At 37.4% G+C, this 27,666-nt stretch overlaps 1 protein-coding gene across 1 annotated transcript; it reads left to right on the top strand.

The window, feature by feature from the left end:
- The first annotated feature begins 14,902 nt into the window (after window positions 1-14,902).
- On the top strand, window positions 14,903-17,876 carry LOC105452252 (uncharacterized protein DDB_G0290685-like). The gene is made up of 2 exons (XM_011693206.1): window positions 14,903-15,121; window positions 15,581-17,876. Exons 1-2 carry the CDS (start codon window positions 14,984-14,986, stop codon window positions 17,735-17,737), a joined length of 2,295 nt encoding a protein of 764 aa, XP_011691508.1. The 5' UTR covers window positions 14,903-14,983; the 3' UTR covers window positions 17,738-17,876.
- The last annotated feature ends 9,790 nt before the right edge of the window (window positions 17,877-27,666 follow it).

Genomic DNA, 27,666 nt, shown 5'->3' with positions numbered 1-27,666 from the left:
CGACATACAATTCGAGGTATACGGGGTGTATCAACGAACCAACGTTTCCTACTGACAAACGACTATAGATAGATAGAGCTGATCTTTCCGCTCGAAATGAAATTGCGTCCGTGATTCCTGCAGTCGACGGGGTTTTTTTTCCATGGTCCGTGTGAAGCTTAGATTGCAAACTATTGGCAATCACGCAATTTATGTGTTCCGGAAGCCTTTTGAAAGAAACGTGGAAGGAGATTCTTGGAGAAGAATTTGATATATATTTTTGCGAGTATAAGCATTGATTCGCGAAATATCTACTTTTACGAAAAAAATCGCGATATTTACACTACATAAAACCAGAAGATCTGTGAACATTGAAGAATAACCAAATAAATCATATAAATATTGGAGATCATTTTAGATTTTATGATCCTTGTATACACATGTGTGTGTAATTCATATCAGATTTAAAACATAGCTAATTTCTATAATTTTCTCATTTATTTTATTATAATTCGTATAATATAAAATTTTAATTATTTTTTACATATATTGTTAAAAATAAATTAATAATAAAATATATTAATCTTTTAACACAACTAAATATTATACTTTTGCTTATATTTCTATAGATTATTATATTATATTATATTAATTCTTCAAACTGTGTAATAAACTTCTACATAACTCTGTTATATTGTGCAAGAAATAAACTAAAAAAGAATATCAGCTCTCGTGAATGCCTTTATCGGAAAAAGATTACATAAATCGCGGAAACAAGTTGCATAAGCAGATTATATAAATCGCCAATATCATAATCGCTCATCGGGAAATATAACCATCGTTATACTTCTTTAATGACTTAACAGTTTTCAAACAATCTTTTTCGCTTCGTCAATTCTTACTTTATATAATTACCTCATTAATTTAACATTTGGTAACGAAGATATTGACAAATTCTGCCAATAAATGCATTACTGTTCAGAAACTGGTTTCATAAAGAAGACATTGATTTTTCGAAAATCGAAACGCATTTAATTAAAACGTCGTCATATGTAACCAATCCAACCTTCTCTTTCGAGAATATGATCTCGGAAAGTTTTGAACCGATATTCTTCCGTGCCAAGAAAGTATCCTGCAACCAATGCAGTATTCTGAATAATCGAACATCTAATACACTATACGTTCGATATCCGCTATCCAATTTTCTATACGAACAAGAGTCGTAGTGATATTAAAAACTTAAACTGCAATCACAAGGTTTTGAAATTCCGGAAATATAATATTCTTTATTCTGAATTCTGGTGGACTACTATTGTTTATTGTATTCTGAAGAATCACTATTCTTTATTGCATTTCAAAAAGTTACTAAAAAATGGCATATACTTGAGCGCATTATTTCGTTATGTATAAAGAAAAGTTGATTTAAAAGGAAACAAAACTTCTTGAATCTGCTTGATGCAATCGTTTTGTGAAGACAGAATGGAGACTAAAATAAGATTGTTAGATGCAAAGCGATTCTTTGTGAGAAGAAATTAAAGAGCCTAGAGGCAGCATATGGATAGACTTTCAAAGAACAATTATTATATACAATACAGATTTTCCTAATTGAAGCTATTAAAGTTTCAAGGGGAGAAAAGATAAAAAAAAAACATTTAAACAAGTTGATGTTTTCGCACACATGATTATCTGAGGCATTCCGTTTCACGCATGGTGTATAATTTTACCCTTGTTATTCATCAAACGTTAAACAAGAATAAATAGATGTATCATGCATATTATGCGTGAAACGGAAGGCAGCCTGATATTCGTCGCCATTAGCTAAAAATCTTCGATAAATAAAATTAAAAATTATACGTTCAACAACCGGGCGCGTGAATACCATGAAAAGTGAATGCCTTTGAAAGGAATACAATGACGGCGCATCTCCGTTATCTCACTCTACATTGTAAGAGTCGTGCAGGGGGGGGGGGCTGTTCTATATCTCCGTAATGTCCCACGACTATCCACTTTGAATCGTTTCCGTGGAATAGTCTGTGTCTCAGTATAAATCCCCTTTCATATTTCCCCGCTTTCATTGCCGGCATCGTACGAATCTGTTCCACTTTTCGGTCCGCGTTCGTTCGCAACACTTTCCCAGGCATTAAAGTGAAGCGTGAAGAGCGCGGCGGCAAAGGGAGAGATGGTGCGCCCTATATGTACGTTTCTACTCCTCCCGCCCGATTTATATCGGGCCATGCCGCGACGACGTGAGCGATAATAGGAACTTTAGACGGGGCTCCACGGCGCGAACGTGGTCATCACGCTTATATCCCCGCCGATGCTCACAATTGCATTCGTTTCGTGCCGCACCGGGTAGCTGGGCTCGTTGTTACATGCTACAAGACACGTAGTTTACTCGACATGTCTTATTGCCGCTTCAGCTCGCGTATCCGCAGCACGGGGGAGGATGTTTGTTTAATGTCCACCTTGGCGGACTGCTTCGTACGTCTCGTGACCGCGCTTTAACAACAAAATCCGAGCGTTTTGTTTCCTTAATCCAAGGACAGGGGCTCTGAAATTTCGCGAAAGTAGAGACGCGCGATCCCTTACAACTCTGTAAGATCTTAATAGAGAATTTGTTTCTTCACCTACAGTAAGAATAGCTTTTTGCATTAAAACATGACACATATAATATCACGCACGAGAATTATTCTTGATCTGAAAACGAAGATGGTAGAATCTTTTCTGCCTTGCTACATATAGAAAACGTAAATAAAATCGAATAAGAAAAATCAGCTATTCACTAATTTCAGTAGAAAACAGTATTATCTAATTTTTAATTCAGAAAATAAATAAAATATAACAATAACGATTTAATTAAAGTAAGATTTAATTAAAGATTTAATTAAAGTAGAGAAACCGCCTGCCAGATAAATGACGTACGAAATGTAACAAAATTATATGATAAGTTATTTGAAAACTCATTAATTACGATAATCCGTTTATAATTCAAAAAATTGAAAATTTTCTGAAAGAGAAAAGATATCGTCTTAACAATTTGAAAATGACTTTATATGAAATTCAAATTGTATATGTTCATTGTACATTAAAACCGAAAGTATTTATGTATAGAGTCGAGCAGATTAAGAAAGTATTATAGGCATTCTGTATTATACATATTAAAATTCAACTATATGCCGAAAGCACAATGGCATTTTGTTCAGCGACGTAATTTTTTATAACGCAAATTATCACAAATTAATTAAACTTTGAGAAGAATAAGAAAACTAAAAGATTTGACTATACAACTCGTCTACCCTGCTAGAGGTACATATATGTAAAACAGGGCGCTATTATTTTGGATTTGTATTTTTTTTAACATCTTAATGACTCATTATTTTCTTAATTAGGATCTCGTCTGTGACTTTGTTGCGTTTATTATAAAAATAACAGGTAAGAAATTAATATTACGATTATCGCAAATTATTGTTCTCTATAATAAAATTACTTTATTTATTTTATTAATTTTTGCTCATATTTTTATTCTTAAAAATGTCACAGCAGATATTCCTGATCAGTATTATTATAAATATGTTTGTTTCTCCAATTAACATAACATCAATATTTATCGGTTCATTTGCAACTGTATTTTTGCAAAATAAACAATTATTCTCTGTCTCTCTCTAAAACGCAAATGTTCATTTTTAAATATATAAATATTTAAACATACAGTAATTAAATGAAAGAGGTAAACGTTCCGTTCTATCGTGATTAAATGAGTTTTCGAGCCACTTTATCGTGTAATTTCGTCGCATTTCGTACGTCATTTTATCTGACAGACGATTTCTTTGTCTAATTCAATTCTCGACGCCACTCAATACTGTTGCCTTCCCTATTTAAACTTTACTTAATTTAACACGTCATTATGAGAGGAAGCTAGGTTGCGGCAATTTCTGACGCTACGATTCCTTTTCGCGCACGAACGACAGGTACCCATTTCATCTTTGACGACGGAAGACGCGATTCAAGGGATAAATGCAGACAGGCATAGCAAAGATCCCCCATGAGCCTTTGTTTCTCCCTGTTGGCTTGTTTGGCTCCGCAACAGGAAATTAACACCACGGTTCCGCTTTCTACATACCGCCGCCCGTATTGTTATCCCCGAAAGGTAATCTGGGATTTGTCACGGTCGTGCGTACTTTGATATTAGATGGGTACCCACATGATGCGCGTCACGCCACTAGAAGGCTGCGGCGCGTGTCACGAGTCACGATTTATGTTTTCAGCCTGGTACTTATCACGCCGGCGACTTGAGGGTAATTGCCTGCGTCGTTATGAATGCATAAAATGTTTGAGCGCGACATACGTGCTAAACCGCTCGTGCAATATTTCATTCGCGCAACCTACAAACATCACGCGCGCGATGCAAACAACGAGACGTATCTGCGCAAGAGTAACGTTACTTATTATTAATATTCGCGGATACACGCGGACGACGCGACGTTACGAAAATGGATACGATTAGACGGAACTCTGCGCGTAAAAAATGTACGCACTGAACCTTAATACAATTAACACTCTCAACATCCCTCGATCATCGCAACGATTTTGCCGAAAACCGCGTTCAAGTCCGGCGATGTTGAGGATATTGTTGCACACGCGCATCGAGTGTGGTTTATTAATTAAACGTTCATTTTGTAGATCCGTGCGAACATTATTTTGCGCTCAACACACTTTCTTCTGCGGTAATAACCGGCCAGCCGGTCTTGCCAGCCGAGTTCGCGCGTCGCACAAAAAGAATGCACCACGCCGCGCCGCTGCTGGTAAAAAAAAAGATGATCGCTGGAGCTCGTTACGTTGCACCTACCCGTAGCGTCGGGTGCTGCGTGAGCCAATCAGATAACCGTTAACAGCGCCGAAAAAGATCGTTCGGGGGAATTAATCGTGTCGTTCATATCTCGTTTAGCTTCTCCTCAGAGAAATTACCGCAGTTGGCACCGTATCGATCCATCATCCCGAATATCGGTGCACGAGTCTCACAGCCGCCCGTAACGTCGACCTTAACGTTCTCTTAATCGCCGGAACGATATTTTGCGCTGTGCGTGTAACATGAGTAACGTATGAGATGAACGAAGGTTTTTCAGAGTGGGATATTTTATACATATATACGTATATATAAAAAAAAGAGGGCGCTCGCCCGCTGTCTTTGTCGGTTAAAAATAAAAACGCCTCTCGCGCCTCACTTATTATTAATGTAAAAAATAGAAATATAAAAAGGGTTTACCTGTACCCGCCGCACGGTGCGATGCCGATAAGTTTATGCTGCTTAGCGGCTTACTTAGCGTAAACGTATGTAAAAAAAAGGCCTTTCTTTTTTATTTGCAAAAAATATAAAATAATGTATAAGTAAGGAGAAAAAACTAACCTTTTATATTTACTTTAGCTTACGCTAAAGAAAATTATTTATTTAACCGTGTAAAATATGTATCACAATGTACCTATTATATTATGCATTAATGTAATAAATATTAAGATTAAGAAAGTAACAGCTAGAGGCCGTAAAATGACTGACTTCGGAGAATCTTCATAGGTTTTTTACATTATAAAAAAGAAACTTCGAACTTAAATATATTATATTTATATATATTAAACTCAAACAATGAATAAAGACAGTTAATTTTGTACACTATAATAACTTTTCCTTTCTCATTGTAGTGCACTCATTTTACGCATCTCGTTATACAAAAAAATATGTTAATCGTACTTCCTATTAGTATGTTGATACGCGTGGAGAACGTCGGCTGGGAATCCTCCTGACCCCTCGAATATTTCACATGCGACACGACCCTCGCATTGCATATATTATACATATACATGTACACATATACAGATATATATATTATATATATATATAAAGTTAAAGAAAAACTAAACATTATAAGCTTATATATACATATATATTATATATGTATGTATATGAGCTTACAATGTAGAAACCATCCCACCATCTCACCATTCATACGCGTGAAATTTTCCGCGCCTCCTGGGCGTGGAACCGCCTTGCACGCGATTACACGACTCATACGGCCGGGACGAATGCCTCTTTGTGTTTGAGCACTGTCATTTCGTCACGTGGCGTAATAAGCGCCGACAAGCCGACACGACGCATTTTGTCGAGATTCGTAAGGAGATAGCGACGGCGGGGGCTCGGCCTCGCACCGGCGGGGCCCTGTTCCCTCGCGAGAAACGGGGACCGCGGGAGCGGGTAATCGTTTACCTGCGGACGGACGGGGGATTTACCTCGGGTGAGGAGTCGCGGTCCGTCCGGCCGCACTACGAAGAACGTCCGAGAGAGCGCTTTATGGGAAATATACGGTCCCGATGTTAAGTGGCCCGCGAGTCGTAAAATTACAAGGTGCGCGCCGGCGTACCGGACGCCCCCGTCGTAATTTCACGGGTCGTGGATCTGCGCACCGATAACGCGCGCTCATAATAAGGCCCAGTGAACAACGGCGGACGGTTTTTCCTAATGAAGCATCGGGACATCGAATTTTTATGTTGACTGGACGACCCGAAAGAAACAGCACGCCGCGTCTCGCGTGAATCCGACAAAAGAGTTGTGCCTCTTCGGCTCCCGTGAGGACTTCTTCCGTCATTCCCGCGATTTCGTCATTCCTTCGAAATCGGTCACCACAATCTTCGCGGTGAGAGAAACTCTGCGCAAAGGCATCGTCGCGATTGCTTATTTCCGGCTTAGCCGCCGACTGGAAGCGGAGGCGGAAGGAATACATGTGTATGTGCGCGCGCGCGCGTGTGTGTGTGTGCAAGAACGCGTGTATATGACGTTTGTCTCGATAACACGTCGCGTTTTTGGTCGTTAGAAAATGAGTTCTGCACGCTCGTCTCGTCAAAAGTTAAAGAAATGGACTTTTTCTACGAAAAGAATTGTGAAAACTGCATGCGGTTATGCTGCGGTACGCTGCTCTGATGAGTATATTTTAATTCTTCAAGAATGCGTTCTTCTCATCCTTTTACAATAACATTTGAAGATAAATGCGGCAGAGTTTAATTCTCTAGCGCATTATTCTTATTTCAACTGTTTAATATAGGGGAAATTATTTTTTAATATTAAAATATTTTTTTATAAATATACAACATCATATTTATATCAAATCATATTCAATCTACTCTGTATTATTTTTAATTATGCGAACGATTTGTTTAATACTTTGTTCTATAGTTGTGTCTAAGAACTGATTTTCGACAATTGACGCAGATAGAATTTATATATACATTAATGACTGCACGTGTAAAAAAATAGCAGAATAAAGATCCAATCAAGGGTGGTACAACTGCAGTTTTGCAGTTCGCTTCGTTATGTCAGTGGAAAATCGTTCCTATCCGATAAAATTGCATTGTTATTGATTACATTTTCGATGTTTTTGTTCAGCATTTGAAAAAATATCTCTGCGTATTATTTTTACCGTCCACAGATTAAACCGCAGTAACAGTTGAATGCGTTATTTACGGAAATATTTTTAATCTCTCGGAGATTAATTTTGATTTCACACAAAATATAAGAATTCAAATAAAATTTAACTACTTCTATTGTCTTATTGTTTAAAGTAGATTAGAGTGTTACCCCAATTCGCAAATTCATATTAATTGCATTAAGTGATGAAATTTACATTGTCATGATCGATATTTTTTGCGGAATTAAATAATAAAAATGGAGCACGTTTTTATAGCGAGGAAAGAGAGAGAGAGAGAGAGAGAGAGAGAGAGAGAGAGAGAGAGAGAGACAGAGAGAGACAGAGAGAACTTTTCACATACTATTATTTAACAGTTGATCGAAATTTCTCGGTAAAACTATTTTGCATTGCTGCGTAGATATTAAGTTTAAGAGTTTCCAAATAACGTCGACGTATTGCTTCTACATAAAAGTCCTGCATAGAGAGAAACGTATTGCATAGCACGGACCTCTGATGTCAAAGGTAAAGAACAGAAAAGCCACCCTTCTCTTCGTCGAGATAGAGATTGGCACTCGCGATTGATACACGCGTGCTTGATTTTCACTTGTTCTTTGAAGAGTTCCGCCTGGGTCACCTCTTCGTCGTGAATGAATCATGCCCGGAGACTGTCGGGAAATTGTCCGAGTTCTCTTCGAAATTTTCGAACCGACGGAATACGTCAAGCGTGAGATTTCATTGCGTGAGGAACGGTACGACGTTAGGTGACGTACCTCGGACATTTTTCCGTTCGGGCGTGCTCCCGGGAGTGACCGCTCGCCGTATATAATTCACGAAAATACTTGACTCGGGTATTGGGCAACGGATCGCCAGCGGCCGATAAAATTGTTTTGTCTCTACAGGGAACAAACACGGGCTAACGGTCGTCGGATGGAGAGCTTCAACCCTACATCCGCGCACGTGGGGATCGAGTTCGCGGATACGTCCGATCCATTATCCGACGGTACCCCGCATCCGTGCAGCCCCCGACGATCGATCTTACTATCGCGCTATCTCGGTAGGCTAACAAGGAGCTCCTATCGGAATTATGTCCCGAGATGAAATGGCGCGAGTCATGCGAAATAACGAAATAAAGCCGATGGATCGCTTGATTCAACACAGTTTCGTTTACATCGTTCGACAGATATCCGCGACGAATTGGTCTTGAATGATTATTAACCAAATTTGGAAACAATAAGGAAGTTAGATGTTTCTCTTCAGTTGGTATTATTTTTTTGGATAACATATCAATAAACGTAAAATTATTTTCATACCAAAATATCAATGTGTTTTGTAATTTGCATACTGTCTGCGAGGATTTTTGTAGTAACACCGCTTCAGTAAACCGACAATTTCGATTTGATTTGCATGAAATATTGTAAATTACCATGTGCTCCCCTCATTTTATCATGTATTATATCTCATTACATGTAACAATTGCTTTATAAAATTAAGTATTAAACTACAATGTGACAGTTATTAATGTAAAATTTAGATAATATAGATACGTTGCTGTATGTACATAGTAATATGGTAGTTCTTGTATGTAATAAATAAATATAATATTATACATGTACAGTACACACAGTACAGTATATGGATGTAATATCATTATAGTGTACAGATATATAAACATATTAACATAATATTAATAATACGATATAATTATTTTATAAGGATATCTGAGTTGCAAGGACGGTTTGAATTTTTCCAAAAATTTAGCAGTATACATCCTATATCATTTATACATATATTTATAAAATTATTGATACTCGTTTTCTTACATAAACACGAATATACGTGCAGTCTGAACCGGTTAGAACCACTATCGAAGAGGAGGTTTGGGGAAGCAATCACGTGCGGTCACGTGGACCAGATAGTGGTTCACGAATCATTGAACATGGAGCCATTGAGCGAGAAACTGATGTATAATCTACGGTATTACTCTAACTCAGACGTGTCGATTGCCAACGACACGCCACTGGCCATCATCCTTAAAGACGGAACTATAAATATGCTCGTGACGACTGAATTTCTTAACGCAAAAATTCCAACGAAAATAGGAAAATATATAATTCAATTTATCCTCGTCAACATGATTCTAAAAACAAAATCTATAGTTACATATTCTTATCGCATTCTCCTTGTTATCTATGTAAAGTCAAAATTTGCAAAATAACTTGATAAGAACTGTAATACAATAACATATTTAAATTAAAGTGATTTATTTGCAGCATATATTAATTTTGTTTACAAATCGTCTTTTGTTTGCAATTACCTCATCTATCAATTACTGTTCACTTTTTGTTGTATTACATGTTACAATCAATAAAATTATTATTATTATTATTATTGTTTTTTTAAATTATTTCCTTGAAAAAACTCCATATGTCGATATCAATCAGCAACATTCATAGCAGAATTAGAAGCATAAATCTAAATGTATCACGCATTGGAAAGTATAATTTCACGATGATATATCATTCTCCAGAGCTTATCTCGTGCATTAATTATTAATGAAGCTGTTATGAGTAAAGAACAGAAGTTCAAGAACAAGATTTCCAAGTGTTAAATATTAATATTTCTTATTATTTCTTGTTATTACCAATTTTATTTATATATGTTTTTATTACATTATTCATTATTATATATATTTCATTATTATAATTTCTTATTATGTAATATTCACATAATAATAAATTTACTTTATAAATATAATCATTATTGTATAATTTATTTGTTATTTAGTAAATATTTATATTTTTATTTATTAATTCATATAATAGTACACGATGCAGTCTCTTGCGGCGAACTTTTACAGGATCGGAGCGTATTTCATATCGCGCTGGTCGAAATGACAGTTTTTGAACAATGTTATGTTTTTATATGGGGCAAAGCGTGATATTTACGATGACCATTCTATTTTCATGGAAATCAGGTCGCGCAATCCTTCATCATAAGTCGGAAAGTTTTAATTACGGTACGGATAATGATGACAAACGATGCGTAGTACGTAGTGCGATATCGGTGTCACCGCAAGGAGAGAGTATGTTCACAGTCAGCCATTTGCGTGTCTGCTCAGGACAAGACGCATTGATGGTTGATTGATACCCCACCTAGTTCAATATTTATCGAATTGATGCTCTGATTGACATCGGGAAATTTTGGAAATTTATAGTGTGAAGCGAACAAAATTCTTCATTTTTACGCAACATGCAATAATGGACGTGAAATAATAATGTCAGCGTAGGATGAAATTAATTCCAATGACGATGAATCAAAAATACTTTCGACAATTCATTTTGTCCATAAAATTTCGTCGGATTTGTTTAAAAAAATTAAAATGCTTATAAAATTACAAAAGCAGCTTATAAAATAAGATATAATTGCTTTAAAATAGAGGTAAAGAAGATTTATGTAAAAATTGTGAAAAGTTCGACTTATTATTTTACATTTTACTTGTCCGATTATAACTTATATATCTGACAAGATATTTTTTATTGTGTTAAACTTTCTATTATAGAAAGATCTTGTTTGAAGGATAGAATAAACAATAGCTTGATAAATACGAGAAGCTATAGTCGGGATTTAAGTCCTACGGGAATTGTAGAAACACGAGCATACGCGCACGTGTATAAATGGCGGAGAGGAAGAGGGGAACGGCAGGTTTCTTTCTCCACGATGTTCGTGATCGCTTGTACTCGCGGGCAGTGATTAGGAGCGATGCGTGAAACGTTCGTAACGTTAATGAAAGAAGAGATCGCCGGTACGTGACGTGCCATTTCCACTCGCGGTCAGATCAAGCGGAGAATTTTATCCTCTGTAGCGATTGTTCTCGCCCGATCCGACGTGACGGCGTTTATTGGATCGATACACGGTCTCTCTTCTTCTCGGCGTTAATAAAAAGCACCGGCCGATATTATCCGCTGGATGGCGGACTGCGCGGGCTGCTGGCACCTCTTGATAGTATAAAAAATGGCATCCGTGGCCAGCAACACGGCTACGTGACGTGAGTAATTACCAGCAGCCGCGTGAACATATACGCAATACTGGGGATGCGATGGTGCAGCGCATCTACATATTGGTACGAAAAACGTTTCAAAGGCGATCGTTAAGCATCTCCTCCCCTTTATCTGGCACACAACAGTGAATCGCAGTGAAATTATATCTTCAAATTTAAATATTAAAGATTCAAAATATATTCTAATTATTTTAATGGAGTGCGTGATCGCTACGTTGCTATCTGCTAAACAAGCTCTTCAGAATTAAATTGATTTAATAATTTAAACTTATTAATTAAAGCTTTTTTAAAAAAATAAATTTTATATACGTAATTATAGTTTATATAAAGAAACACATAATTTTAAACATGATCGTGTAGTAAAAAGACAAATTCTATTCATTAATTAACGCTCTTTTCAAAAATTTTATATACGCAATTATAGTTTATATAAATGACCACGTAATCTTAAACATGATTGCGTAATAAAAGGACATAGATTCTATTCTTACGTAACATACTGATTGTGAATATGCTTGTTATAAGAAAATATTTACAATTCGATTCGATTTGCATATGGCAAACATTTCGAGTGAAATACTGACGGCATATCTCTGATTCACTCACCAGTTAATTTTAGATCAACCGAACAAAATAATGAGGATATTATAACGACCATGATCTCAACGAGATAAGATTTCTTATCTGTTCAATGTTGAACTTATTTCGTGTTTCTTGAAATTTTACGTGGAATGTAATCTGATGGAGAAAATTTTAGATTGACAAATGATAAACGTATTTTGTATAATATATTATATATCGAGCAATATAACGTATTAAATTAAATTAAGATTATAGATGTACGATTGCAAAATCATTCAATGAATTATTCATCTCGCAATTTCTCTGATAATTTATAATAAAAATTTTGAATGTATCTGCACAACGAATGTACCCACACGCTCGATCGATATATAAATATCGATTAAAAATCCATTTTTTATAGTATTTAAATTGAATTTCTCATAAAATAATACGTATCTTTGTAAAACGTGAATTTATAACTATTCATAAATTAATAGGATTAAACATTTTATATTTCTTTGCGGATAAATTGAATTCATTCGTACTTTTTTAATGGAAATTAATACATAATAAACTCCCCTGAATCGAAAATAAATCTATTGTTCCAATTTTATTATGTAATGTATTATTAACGAATGTATCCCCAACAGATTGCAAATTGCCCTATTAATAATATCCTTTTACATCCGTATTTTATAAATCTTTTGTGTTAAAAACATCAATTATTTTTTATTTTATATTAATCCTAGGTATATACACGCTAGGCTCTCTTAGACTCCAATGAAATTTCAGAACTTTATTATTAGTAGAATTGATAAATAGATGGATCATGTTTAACGCATACATTTATTATTATTTTTTTTAGTGAATAGATGTATTCTTTTAATTCATTTACGATCAATTGACAAAGATTTACCACAATACAGTGATTTTATCAAGTACCATGATAAAAATATTGACGGGGATTCCCTAGATCCCAGAGCAATAATCAAGTATATGAAAAGTGTGTATACCTAGGATCAAAAATTTAGATGCAACATACTTTGTGACAAATCAATATTTTTGACAGAGAAAAGGTGGGAAATTATATATAAGTATTAAAGAGATTAATGATCTGTCGAATCCAAGCACTTCCGGCAGTGTTTAACGTCTCAAATATAAATTTTAAATTCGTTATTAGGAGTGAATTGTAAAAGGGATCTTACATACTTTCTCAGCAGCTCTCAGAAATTGTCAGTGGTAGGCCGGAAACGCTTTTTGATGTCTATCAGCTATTAAACGGTCATCATTGTCTACATAGGAAAATATTTGTAAGTTGTCCCTCGATGATAGGGGATAAGTTGTTTGTCAATTTCGTATGATTCGTTCGTTTCAGCCAGGATTTTCCTGTGGTTCTGCATCCGTAAAAGCCGTAGAGCTACTACCGTAGCTACTCACTTAGCTAATTCTTACGGTCTCACGTACCATAAGCTGACGCGGCTGAAAATGATGAGTCTGAGATTCGAGATTACACACGTACCGAGGAACACGTTTCGAGTTATGGCGTTGAATATGAAACGCTCCTTCGCGTTGAATTTATGAAAAGGAATTAATTTGCGCGATATGGCCGACAGAGACGCGAGGATCAGAAAAAATCACGACGACATTATTGATACAAACAAAAGAGTAAACATAATTAATTGTTAATTGCGAAGATATCTCTCCAAGACGGTGCTTACCTAAACTGATTTTTGACGAATAATTATGCAACTATCTGCAAAAAACTAACTTAAAAATATCAAAATGTTTTATGCATGTATATTATGTATCTATATGTTTATTTACATATCTATAAAATATTTTATAAAATAAATCGAGATAATTAGCAAATAACTGATCATATCTATTTTATTTACATCTCAAGGTACAATGTCACGGGTAGGACGTGTCTGTATGATAAAGTCTTTGAAATATTCCACTATTCCGCAGAAATTACACGCGATGCCTCTCACGCGTTGTTTTCCAGATAGTATCATTTGTTTCCGATTAAACACGCATTTGCGTCAGAAAAGTCTGGTACTAGTTAATTAATCACACTTGCAATGCTTATCAATGGTATTTACGTTATCAGACCCCCAATGAGCAGTAGTCAATATGCTAACAATGAGCTGGAAATGTATGAAGATATGTAAATTACCAGAAAGATAATTATGTCACGTGATACAAAGATGTGCGAGCGATATTTTTATTAAATATCAATTTTATGACATAATATTACGAAGAGTAGAATATTATAATATGTAATAAATAGTAAATCGTAAATAGTGTCTTATAAAATACAAATAAAAAGAATCCTTTATCGATACATTACACAGCATTAATTTTTTTCATCCTAATAAGATACTTGGAGACATTTTGATATTTTGAGTATGTCTAATAAATCTATTGTTATTGCTCCTATCATTAATTATTATGTTATTCAATCATTCATGAAATAATTTTCCACATACTGCAATTTATTTAATATAATAATAGCCATATGTTAATCGTAATATCATATATAGAAAATAATAAGTAATATATTAAAAACACATTACATGTGTTAAGTAAAAAAAAAAATTGAAAAACTCTAAAATCTCTGAAAGTAAAATTACATTTAATTAGTGCATGCTCTCTTCTATCACAGTGTATAAAAGAATAACATGAAAAAACACGTCATGCCGAGAAATTTCTACAACCTGCAGGAAAGTAACAGAAGATATGAAACAAATAAGCTTACGTAAGCTGTTGTCACTGTCGAGATAGAGATAGAAATCTGTGAGTTAATATGGTGCGATTCTTTGTGGAGCCAAGCACGGGAATGATAACGAGGAGATATAAATGTGTTCAGCGAATATTAATTGAGCAGTTTGATTTTAGTTAACGGACCGCTAGACAAGTTTAGTTTCACAAGATGCGGATTTTATTTAGTGTGCTTTTGTGCCTTACTTTGGCTACCTGCAGACACGCAGGCAATAATTATCAGGATAATTTTAATATAGGTCAACGTGAAGAAAATGATTATCTCATTACTAATAGAACCATTTCCAAGGTAATTAACTATTTTGGTCGCAATTATTCATGTACATTGTATTGTATATTCATTCAATGTGAAACAATTTATCTTAAAACATTGCAGAATCCAAATTTTAATTATCAAATTTTTCAATTTAAAACATTTTTACTACATATATTTTAACTTCCATATATAATAAATTTTGTAGATATTAAAAGTAATGCGACAAATTTTCTAACGTATCTTAAATTTGCTATTTGAATTAACTTCATATTACATAATTTTTCATCAATTTACTTAAAACGAAACTTTAAAGAAAAAATATAAGTCATACAATGCATCATTACATTAACTTTATTAATTTATTCTCGTAAAAATTAATTTTATTAATAAATTTATTGATGATAGATATTTCTACATATTTAAATTTCAAATAACCAAATAATATTTTTCTCACGCATTCTCATAATTTTATTAATACCCTATAATTTGCAGCCTGCCATTGGGAAGCCCATGATAGCTACAGTCGGTGCAAGCTCTCCAGAAGGTGCACGTCTCACCAAATGTCAAATCAGAAATATACGAAATACACAAACTCTATTTATACCGAAAAAACTCGATTCAACAAATGTAGTAATAATAGTTATGGGAAGACGTAAAGAAGGGATGCTTATATCCATGGAGTGTTATGCAAAAGATATTTCAACACCTGCTCCAACTACCAAAAGACCTAATAAGAGCACATCTAGTAGTGAAGAAAGCAGTAGCACATCTGAAAGTAGTGAAGAAAGTAATAGCACATCTAAAACTAGCAAAGAAAACAATAGTGATGGAAACAAAAGCACATCCGATGCCGGGGATGCAAATAACAACTCAGGCAAAAATGGCGATGGAGGAAACAGCGCACCGGATGCCGGGGATGGAAATAACAACTCTGGAGAAGGTGGCGACGGAGGAAACAGTGCACCGGATGCTGGGAATGGAAATGACAATTCAGGCGAAGGTGGCGATGGAAGAAGCAGCGCACCGGATGCCGGGGATGGAAACAACAATTCAGGCGATGGTGGCGATGGAGGAAACAGCGCACCCGATGCTGGGAATGGAAATGACAATTCAGACGAAGGTGGCGATGGAGGAAACAGCGCACCGGATGCAGGGGATGAAAATAACAACTCTGGAGAAGGTGGCCACGGAGGAAACAGTGCACCGGATGCTGGGAATGGAAATGACAATTCAGGCGAAGGTGGCGATGGAGGAAACAGCGCACCGGATGCCGGGGATGGAAACAACAACTCTGGCGATGATGGTGATGGAGGAAACAGCGCACCGAATGCCGGAGATGGAAATAACTCAGGCGAAAATGCCGATGGAGGAAATAGCGCACCCGATGGCGGGGATGGAAACAATAACTCCGGCGAAGGTACCGATGGAGGAAATAGCGCACCGAATGCCGGGGATGGAAATAATAACTCTGGCGAAGGTGGCGATGGAGGAAACAGCGCACCCAATGGCGGAGATGGAAACAACAATTCAGGCGATGGTGGCGATGGAGAAAACAGCGCACCAGATGCCGGCGATGGAAATAACAACTCAGGCGAAAATGGCAATGGCGGAAATAGCGAACCTGATGCCGGGGATGGAAATAACAACTCAGGCGAAAACGGAAATGGAGGAAACAGCGTTCCCGATGGCGGAGATGGAAACAACAATTCAGGCGAAGGTGCCGATGGAGCAAACAGCGCACCCGATGCTGGGGATAGAAATAATAACTCTGGCGAAGGTGGCGATGGAGGAAACAGCGCACCCGATGGCGGAGATGGAAACAACAATTCAGGCGATGGTGGCGATGGAGAAAATAGCGCACCAGATGCCGGGGATGGAAATAACAACTCAGGCGAAGGTGGCGATGGAGGAAACAGCGCACCGGATACCGGGGATGGTAACAATAACTCAGGCGAAGGTGCCGATGGAGGAAACAGCGCACCGAATGCCGGAGATGGAAATAACTCAGGTGAAGGTACCGATGGAGGAAACAGCGCACCCGATGGCGGGGATGGAAACAATAACTCCGGCGAAGGTACCGATGGAGGAAATAGTGCACCAGATGCCGGGGATGGAAACAACAACTCAGGCGATGGTGGCAATGGAGAAAACAGCGCTCCGGATACCGGGGATGGAAATAACAACTCAGGCGGAAATGGCGATGGAGGCAACAGTGCCGGAAATGGAAATAACGCAGCCGAAGGTGACGATGGAGAAAACAGCGCACCAGATACTGGGGATGGAAATAACAACTCAGCCGAAGGTGCCAATGGAGGAAAAAGCGCAGCAGATGCTGGAGATGGAAATAACAATTCAGCCAAAGGCGATGAAGAAAATGATGCACCCAATGCTAGCGATGGAAATGGTGCACCCGAAGATGGCAATGGAAACAATAGCGCACCCGAAAGTAATGATGGAAACAGTAGCGCACCCGATGATGGTGATGGAAACAACAGCGCACCCATTGATGGAAATGGAACCAGCACACCTAATAATGAGGGAAACAACAGCACAACTAATAATAGCGATAAAATCGACAGCACCTTTGATAATGGCAATGGCGACAACGACAACAATAACAATTCTAGTGATAACAATGTAGAAGCTTAGACAATTAGATTAACTAATAATTTGGACTGAAAAAATTCTGCTATATATGTATATCTAATTTAAAGTCAGAATATGTAACAGTCATGATATGTATTCTTACATAAAATATAATATAAAGACAAGATTGCATTATACATTAGACAATGTATTATTTAATTAATATGTGTATGTGTTGTGCATTGACTGTAAATTATAAATTATAAATAAGAATATATAAATGGTAATTATTTTACATTAGCGTCTGTATGCCTGTATACCATTCAAGCATTAATATGTAGTATAAAAATTGTTTAAATACTAATTTTGTAAGACATAGAAAATTTTGTGCATTTTAAGCACTAATATCTTATAAATTGTGTACACTAGCTTTCATATCAAAGTTTTGCTGATGTATAGATTTTTTTTCTAATGAAAATTACCTCATATTCTCAATATTCTCTTCAGAATTTCTCAATATTTCAAAAGATATCTCAATTAGATATGCCCTTTCCTATGAACATGCATCATTAACTCCTGTACTTCTTCCCACCGTTAGATTTCCGGAAGTGCGAAGGACGTCGCGACATTGCCGAACGCGACTAACAAAATGAGATTATCATCGCGGCTTATGTATTTCAGGAATCATCGGCTCCGTGACGTGAAATATAATTTAGCGGGCTTGAGAATTCTAAGCACAGACCTTTCGTGGGTAACGCGTTTCCACGATGCTCCCTCAGCGACGGTTTAGGGGTGCATCGCACGTAAGCCACCGCTGTTACTTGATTCGCTTCATCTTCCACGGTCGGCTTAGAGAGGGATAGAGACTTTTATCTTACCTCCCCTTCTCGTTTTTTCTTATCCTACCTTCGTAGCTCGTGGAACTCCGCTCGTGAAAATTGTACTCCAATTTAGTAAGATCCGATTTGTATGGATGGTTGCGTTCGCGATATCAGACCGGAGTATCGAGTGCAGAGTGGCACGGAATTTTGATAGCGTCGATTGCGATAGATAGTATACATATCCATCGTATCTGTGCGTGTTTGACGCGTATTCAAAAGATTAATACATCACCATTTGCCTCGGATGGCTCTACTCTTTAAGCATGTGGATAAATATGCCCTGTACCGAGCATGTTCCATGTAGCAGAGATCCTTCGATTCTTCGCTTATCACAAGGATCGAAATCATTATATCTATGTATGATACATGAAACGAACTTTGGTCAATTTCACGCAAGCATGATTTAAGATGCAATAACTTATGCATTCGAAATTTAGCATAAGGTATATCGAGTGTGGATCTTGATGACAACATCAATCAAAAATTATATTTCGTGTAAAAGTATGTGTAAGTAAAAACCATTTTTATAATTAATATTTTAGATTTCATTTAACAGCATTGTAAATATGTACCTGTATATACATGGTATACACGCATACAGACTCTAATGTAAAATAATTACCAGGTATGTATTCTTATTTATAATTTATAATTTACAGTCAACGCACAACACATACACACAACGCATACACATAAATAACACACAAAAATTATTAAGGAGATAATTTATACAAACAAAAATTTTAAGAATAGTGTTGCAAATATACTTAAATACGTTAATAAATTGAAATAATGAAGAACTGCATGTAAATGACGTATGATGCCTTTGCGATCAGCAAGCAGTCTCATTGCAGAAATTTTGGTCGTTTAACCGTGTGTCACAACATAACAAGTGAGAGAGCGTATCTGAGATGGCTTGGAGAGTTTACCGACCGCACAAGCCGCCGGACCGCGCACATTACTCCAAATACACACCTGATAATCGTCTCAAACCCCAACTGTATCGAAGCAGATGTGCGCGTGCACGCGTGACATTTCAACGTTAACGCATGTATACGTCGCGGCATTAGTGCTCGAATAAGGACGCGAATCTCCGTGCTTAATGCCACATTAATTAGCACGTCGTATCGGAATAAGATTATGCAATTAATCAGAGATTGGAAATCTTTTTGACGTGTATTAAAACGTTTTTGATTTCCCATCGTTGATTTGATAGCGTTTCTTCGATGAATTGCATCTTTCTTTATCACCAGAGAGAAAAATGGGAAATAATAATAAACGAGGCTCGCGAGACTATCGAACTTCAACGGATTCAAACAAGTTCCGCTGGGTGATATTAGGAGTTCAACTTTACACAGTGAAATACAACAAATTTCGTAGCTATGGAGTTTGATATAACAACGTAATTACATTCGCAGCATCAATATCTCATTATACATACATTTGTTCTTTCTCGTTAAGTCTATTCATGTAACGCATTCGCCGTACGCATTGCAAGCGACTTTTCATCGCATTAGTATTCCTCCGGCATGATACTTCTACCGATCTCATGCGGCGGGCATTATTTCCACAAACGATATACTTGAAAATTTACTGTATGTCAAACAGAAGGCGTTGCGAAACTTGATTCATCTTTTTCGCGCCCGGCGCAGCGCGGTCTGTAATTCTTCTATACGGCGGAAGCGCACTCTTATCTGATCTGATGATATCCAAGCCTGGACGTATCTGTAGATAGGTTATACAAGGAAACGAGAACTACCACAGTATCACATCTTCCACATCTTTACCTTATCCTGAAGTAATGATGTCGTATCTCGACATTTCATCAGAACGAACAAGGGGACGAATTAATTGAATGAGCTGCCATTGACTTGGCTATTTCCTTGCATATGCACGGCATAGACTCTTTTTAAAAAATAAGAAATATTTATAATCAACGGATAATAAGTATAAAATAATAGAAGAACAACAAATGTGAAATAGAGAATTAGAAGCAAAAGGAATGGATAATTTTTAATATAATTTATAATAATTTTTATAGTCATAATTTTTTTATTAATTTCTCGATTAAAAATTAAATAGCCGGACATTTATGTTTGGAAATAGACATTATGTCTAATTTTGAATTTAATGCGCAATTGATTATAGATTAGTATTCATGTGTCATATATCCGTCTCTATTCTGCGAATCACTATTTGAGGAATCTATCATTAGTATTCATATTCGATTCTTATTCATTGTGGAGAATGATTGATTTTTCAAGTAAGATTGTAATGTATAGAAAGAGTTTTCATATTTCTATAACTGATTAATTACTAATTCCAAGGTTGCATTTTATATCTTCATTCTAGGTTCATTTTATATATCTATAAAGATCTACCAACTATACAAATAAATAATACACAATTAATTAATTGTAAAAATATAATACTAAAAATAATCAAGATAAAGGGAATTATTCAAATTATGATTAATTTAATCGCATATATATTAGATCTGTTGAATTGATCTGCAGATAATCAGCAATTAGAGGTTATGAATTTCTGAAAAGCCATACATTGTAGAATAATCATAGATTCGTAGAATTAATAAACATAAATCATTGCAATTAAGCATCAAATGATTGATTGTGTGAATTAATATTTAATTTATTTATGTATTAATTCATCAAAGACTGTAAATGAGCGCGAAAGAGCCAGACGTTTGTTAAAAAATATATCTCTCAGGAGGACATCAGGCACGATAAAATATTTGCATCGATTATACGCGCGCCAATTTTCCTTCATAAGCAAACTCTAATCTTCAAACGTGTATGCTAGGGGATACCGTTTATATTAAATTCGTAAACTCCGCGTGCCTCTTTCGTGAGAATCCCTGAAAACTTTAGAGACGGCGGCTTTTTAATCTTGCCTCCGCTAATAACCAACCGGATTATTACATTTTCAATTAAATCGCGCAGACAGTCATTTGCATGCTGCCTAATGCGAGCAACGTAATATAGTCGTAGTAGGCATGAAACGCACTTTGCGTGTCGCGAACCTTTTGCCTACTTATTTTACGTGTAATACATACGGTCAAATTTACGAGAAAAGTAGAGTGAAATACGTAGAAAGCATTTTGATATTCGCTAATGCAAAGGATTTATTAAGTTCGCAAATTAAGTTCGAGCCTGCCAAGCGAAACGATTCGACGATGCGAGAGACAATTATACGGCGCGTGAACGGTGAACGCGTGAATGTGCGAACTGGTTTGTTAGACGAAAACAGTTGTTCATCAACAATTACACGGACGCAAAGCGTCGCGCGACTTTTTGCTCGATCGAAAAATATTAATGAAACCAAACCCCCATCGTTGAACCTTTGCGCTCTTGTACAGTACGTTCCCATCACGTCGCACGGTTCAATGCGCGAGCTGTCGAACCGAAAGATTTTAATTATTACTGTCGGCTCTCCCCCACGTTCGTACGCTTGAAGCCAGGTATAATGACGAAATTAAATAAAACGTCATTCGCGCGCCATGCGATTAATTACTGACCGGCGGAAGAGAGCACCGGAAAAAAAATGTTAGAGAGGAAAAAAGCGCGCCCGGTTAATTATGATCGTACAAACAGCGCGTGTACGACCTTTCTACACTTACGAGGGGGAAACGGTCTCGTTATCCTCCATTTAAACGTGAATTCGTTATACGCAAGATCGCTACAACACGATCATTTATTGGACGAATCAGGCCGCATCCGCGTTTCCATTAAGCCAAACGTACTTGCGGTTAATAATGTATTTGTCTGCGCTGTGTGTGCGATCATCCAATCATCATAAATAATATAAAATCTTCATGGAGTCGCTCTCGATCCACAAAAACGCGGATTACACTTGCAAATTACTCGCATAACATGCGCGCTCCTCTTTATTACATTTATTTAAATCGCTTATTTTCAAAATAGCTCAAACGGAATACTGACGCACATATTAATAGGTAAGTCTGTAAACGACAAATCGTTCGCTGGCTGAATCTTCGATCTGACTAACGAGGCCAACATTTTTATTTTCGATCTCGTTGAACATATCGCGTTCCAATCGCACAAAATATTCCCCTCAAACGACGTTCGACAGAGTACGATTAAAGCGCGTGAGCGATTCAAGACACATAATCGGTTTTGCCAATGAGGCCAAGTCGCAACGTCGCATAACTTTTCCGGCTAAATGCGTCGCTAGATGTATAAGGTCGATGCGTTCCTCCACTCGTTCCATTTGTCACGCTGAATCTCTGCTTTATCGAATCGGTATTGGCTGCAGCAACATCAACGGTGGCAGCATCAGAGCCGTGTGAATTAGCGCGCGCGTGAATACGCAATTCCGCCATCAGGTGCACATCCAGCACTTTATTACACTAATTGCGCGCACAGCGGGCCCATTTACGAAATTCCGAGGTAAGGGTTTTCGCCCCGTGGCACCGATCCCCGCGCACGTTGATCGGCGCGGCGCCCGCTTGCTGTTATATGCGCGCACGTATACCTGTATGTAGAGAGGCCGGGTTACTTGTATATACGGGCGTGTAATTTCACGCCCGCGAACACGCACGCGTTTTGCATACTGCCTGTCACACGGTGTGCACGCCGTCCAGTGAAATACGGCCGAGATTGCTATAGTTATGTCACACGCATGTGTGGCGCGCCGAGGGGCGAATTGTATCAACTTCCATGTTTACGCATTGCCCACAATACGTCATCGGGGGATCGTCATAAAATATTACGTTTTACAGGGGCGATTGCATTGCCGAACCCCCCATCCGTTGTCTGCGCGACGGGATCTGCTTGCGAGGAGGGTGAAACAGTTTCTTTGCGCGCGCGGATCTTATCTTCCGCATTGAGTTCGCGATGTAGTGATTCGTCGTGCGATTCGTTCTACCGTAATGTTAATTTATGTCGTTTCCTTTCTAAGAGAAAGTTTTATTATTGAAGATTTTTCTCTCGATCTAGCTACGCGATTGCGGTTGATTGTAATTCAAGTTATTAGATAGAAATTTAAAAATGCACCGCAATTGCGTAATGTATAGTAATTTCAACGCATTTATAAGTTGCGGCTAATCAAAAAAGTTATTTAACATGCTGTTAAAAAGTTAATCATAAAACTTAGTAGCTTCAAAGATATACTAAACGATATGAAGCCGATGTATTGATGAAATTATACTCTTTGAGTCAATGAGTAACAAGTGTAACAACATATTTGAAATACATTTCTAATATGTAATAAATAGTAAATTTGTTGATATTATATTACATTAATAACTATGTATTTCTTTGTAATGAATACTTCTATAGAACTAGTGACATTTCTCCATCGTAAAGATAATAATAAGATATTTATGATGTAAACTGCTTAAAGCCAGCATGTAACATAAATGTTTAATTAATAATATATCTTTTGACTACACACATTGTTCACTTCAATCACTTATTTAAATATCTATTGATATTTTATATATTGAAAAATATATAATCCAATATAAACACGACGAATCATTTTCCTAATTTATTTTGTAGTTGTAGTTTCTCTTACAGAAATAGCATCACACTACCTGTAAAAAGTTTAAGATATTACCGTCGCCCGTGTTCCAAATTGTAACTTTAATCGACTTGCATAATCGTGAGGTAAAAGTACGTAATATAGTCGCAGATCTTAGCCTTCAGAAATAATTCCATCGTGAAGCTCACAAGTTCGTTAGCGAATATTTCCGCGCTTATTGTCAACTCCTTTTTGTTAATCGCGCTACAGAAGTGCAAAAACCTGTGCGGGACAAAAGCAAAGGCGGATATAACCGTCGACGACCGCGAGTCGATGGCGGCGATCCGTTCTCTCTTCCTCTCTCTCTTATTCCCCCCCTCACTCTCTCTCTCTCTCTCTCTCACTCTCTTCGTTCTCCCGATCTCCTTGCGGTTTTCTTTCTGACCTTTCGGAACTGCCATGGGGCTACGAAGATCGTTAACTAAAGTGGGTAATCATACCCACCGGTTTCACGCCGCGGCCAACCGGGCGCTGCAACGGACAATGTACAGGGTGGCCAAATTGGACTGTGCCCAGTTATAACCGGTATACCTTAGACCATTTTCCACGCTTAATGCGTATGTACGTCGCGCTAATATGTCCCTTCTCTTCGTGCCGGAAATGTACTTCGCTTCTACACTTAGGAATCTCATGTTACCGCCAGGTCTCCCTGCCAGACTTTGGCGAAGCCCCGATCGTAACGACTCGCGCGATCGCTTCGCCGATTCGCGCGCGCCACAGCTTTAGTTAGGCTGGTGGAGTCGTGCAATAGCGTAGAATCTCTTCCAGGCAAGCGTAATGACGATCGTAACGAGTAACAATTTATGAAGCCGACAGACGTCCCTGGACCGCGCGCAGCCGCCCAGCCACCGAGCGTGCCTGTTCCGCGTATTGCAAATTGATTTGCGGAATTGCTGAAGGCATCGAGGACTCTTCTATTCCGTTCGTACCGCGATAGGCATTTATCTGCCTGTTCCTTGCACTCAAGCCCAGCGCTCCATACATCTCGATCATTTACATTCCAGATCGATTTTTCGCAAATACGGAAATTGATTTGAAATCGGAATAATTTCGGTTAGTTCGTGATCTTCAATGCTGAATAAAATTAATAATACACATCAGTATTCTATATTTGTTGTCACATAACCCTATATATATATTTTTCAAAAGTTACTTGTCTCACAATCTTCTTTAAATCCTGATAAAAATATAATATACGATACACTATACGTCGACAAAATAGTTTTCTTAGCATGCATATTAAGCATACATCTACGACTTTTTATTTTATAAATTCCTAATATTCATACAAGAATTTATATTCGTGCTCCCTATATTTTGCCGTAAAGAATATAACGAGTACACGGCTCAAAGGCATCATTCGGTTATCCAAGCGATCGGCACACCCTATATAGAAGAGGCTGGTATCGAAGCATGCATACGCATAGGGAGGCAGGGATATAATTATATGCCTCAAGTCCGCACCTCGAAAATGCCGCCTTGTTAGCAAATCTCGTGAACCGCGCAAACACCTGCCTGATTGTTAATAATTTGCTGAGCTAGAACCTGCCTGTTACTGGCGAAGGTCCGCTTTTGTAAAGACGACGGCCTAACGATTGAACGACGACAGGACGATAAGAATAAAAGATCTAGTGTTAACTAACATCCGCGTATAATTTAATATCCGCATCGGACTCGCGCAGCCGCTCCGATCGTAAAAATAAAAATTCGCTTTTAATCAGGCCGTGCGAATTTATCAAATTAAATCTTGCTTTCGCGAGTTACAGTTTTTTTTATAGCTAAGGTGAAAAGCAATTTACGATAAAATATTGATGCTCATTTCAGATTCAGCGAGCACAAACAGCTGGTCCGGTTATCGCGCACGATTTACTTTAATTTTCCAACATCTTCGAATCTTTCATTTTCCAGAGGAATTTGATTTACTGACTGCTGACAGAAGAGGTGATAATCTTTTTCTTTTTGTCTCGACGATAGCGAAAGCAAGAACGTCTCCGCGCATTAATAAAGAGACGCACAGACGCGCTAATTCTTTGTTAACAGTTTTACGGTCGATTTGTCAACGCGATTTTTTTCATCGTATCTTATTTCACACCAGCCCACCGGAACGCGAGAGGAAAAATACAAAAGAGGAACGATCGTATTTCTGCCCTTTCCCGGGGATGCCCCTTGCGCATTCGCTTGTTTAATCAGCCGGACTCGAAGCTATTAATTAATTAGCGCCAACAATTACACCGGCTTGTCCTCTATACCCGACGCACGTTAATTCCCTGAGCGCAATTATTCCGTTCGCATGATTGCGAATCTCCGTTCTCTCCCCCGCACTCTCACCCTCTCTTTCACTCACTCTCTCTCCCATCACTGTTCGCCTTCTTTTCAAACCAGCCATGGTTCTTCGGGTAAAGGTACCTTTGCCCGTCGCGCTCTCGATCGCTTCTCCCGAGCGGGAACGCGTTACGCCTACGTTACTCCGTTCGAATTCATTTCGCGAGCATCGAACTTTTTCGCTTAACTTCGCCGTAGATCTCAGATTGATGTTGCTCTTGAAGTTCATCCTTTGCTGTTCTTGCGCCGCGAGCAAACGGAAAGTTCCCGAAGATAGATGATTCGACGCGGCAGGTATGCCCGGATGATTTACATACATTCGGAATTAGTGTTTCCTAGTTACGGAACGATGTGCGAGTTTGGCTTCTAACTGATCGCGCTGTAAGCGCTTTATTTGCTTGAGCAATTGAAATTCAGAGAATTATAAAGATAAAAACGCATACGTGGAATATGGAATATTACAGTAATCAACAATAAGATAACGTATAAAATTAGACAATAGTTTATATGAATAAAAGACTAAGTAAATAAATAAATGTACAATACATATGTTTGAGATTACAAACAAATACGCACAAAAAATATATAATTTATTATGAATATATAAAAAAAAACATTTATTTTTAATACATGAATTGTACATCGGTGCAGTAATTATTAAAAATTCTGTTTTTCCTCGTATTCTCTCTGTTACTCTGTTACTTTATATTTCAGTCTTATATAATTTTAAAATTTTTCTCTCTTGTTCTATTCTCGTCCATAAGGCAACTTTTCATATCAGCAGATTTACGTGAATCTTGTTGCCTGCATCTTTTGTTTACTATAGAACTTGGCCTGAGCCTGCGGAAGCATTACAACGTTCTGTTCGGACGCGACTGACGGCGTACTTTTTGTGACGACCTCTCACGGATTAAATCCTGCAAAATTCTTTGCTTACGATATAACAGTTACTATTATATATAGTAACATAGTTATATATTTTGTTTCAATAGTGCAAAATTATTACAAACAATTTGAGATTTAACAAACATTGTACACAATAGTATGTTGATTAAATGACTCCATATTTCCGAATTGTAAGAGTTTTATAATTTTTCAATCAAATTTAAGGGTTGATATCACTAGAGAGATATACATATGTATTACACACATACACGCGCGCACGCATGTGTGTGTGTGTGTGTGTGTGTGTGTGTGTGTGTGTGTGTGTGTGTGTGTGTATATAGA

This window comes from Wasmannia auropunctata, unplaced genomic scaffold, assembly GCF_000956235.1.
Source record: "Wasmannia auropunctata unplaced genomic scaffold, wasmannia.A_1.0 LD336035.1, whole genome shotgun sequence".
Lineage (NCBI taxonomy): Eukaryota > Metazoa > Arthropoda > Insecta > Hymenoptera > Formicidae > Wasmannia > Wasmannia auropunctata.
Note: the sequence above shows the minus strand (reverse complement) of the source record. Positions and strands in the feature narration are given on the sequence as shown.

Bases quoted from the DNA above. Each gene is read 5' to 3' on its own strand.
- LOC105452252 (XM_011693206.1), top strand. From the start codon at position 14,984: ATGCGGATTTTATTTAGTGTGCTTTTGTGCCTTACTTTGGCTACCTGC. The intron at 15,122-15,580 runs GTAATTAACTAT...TATAATTTGCAG, and splicing joins CTAATAGAACCATTTCCAAG to CCTGCCATTGGGAAGCCCAT.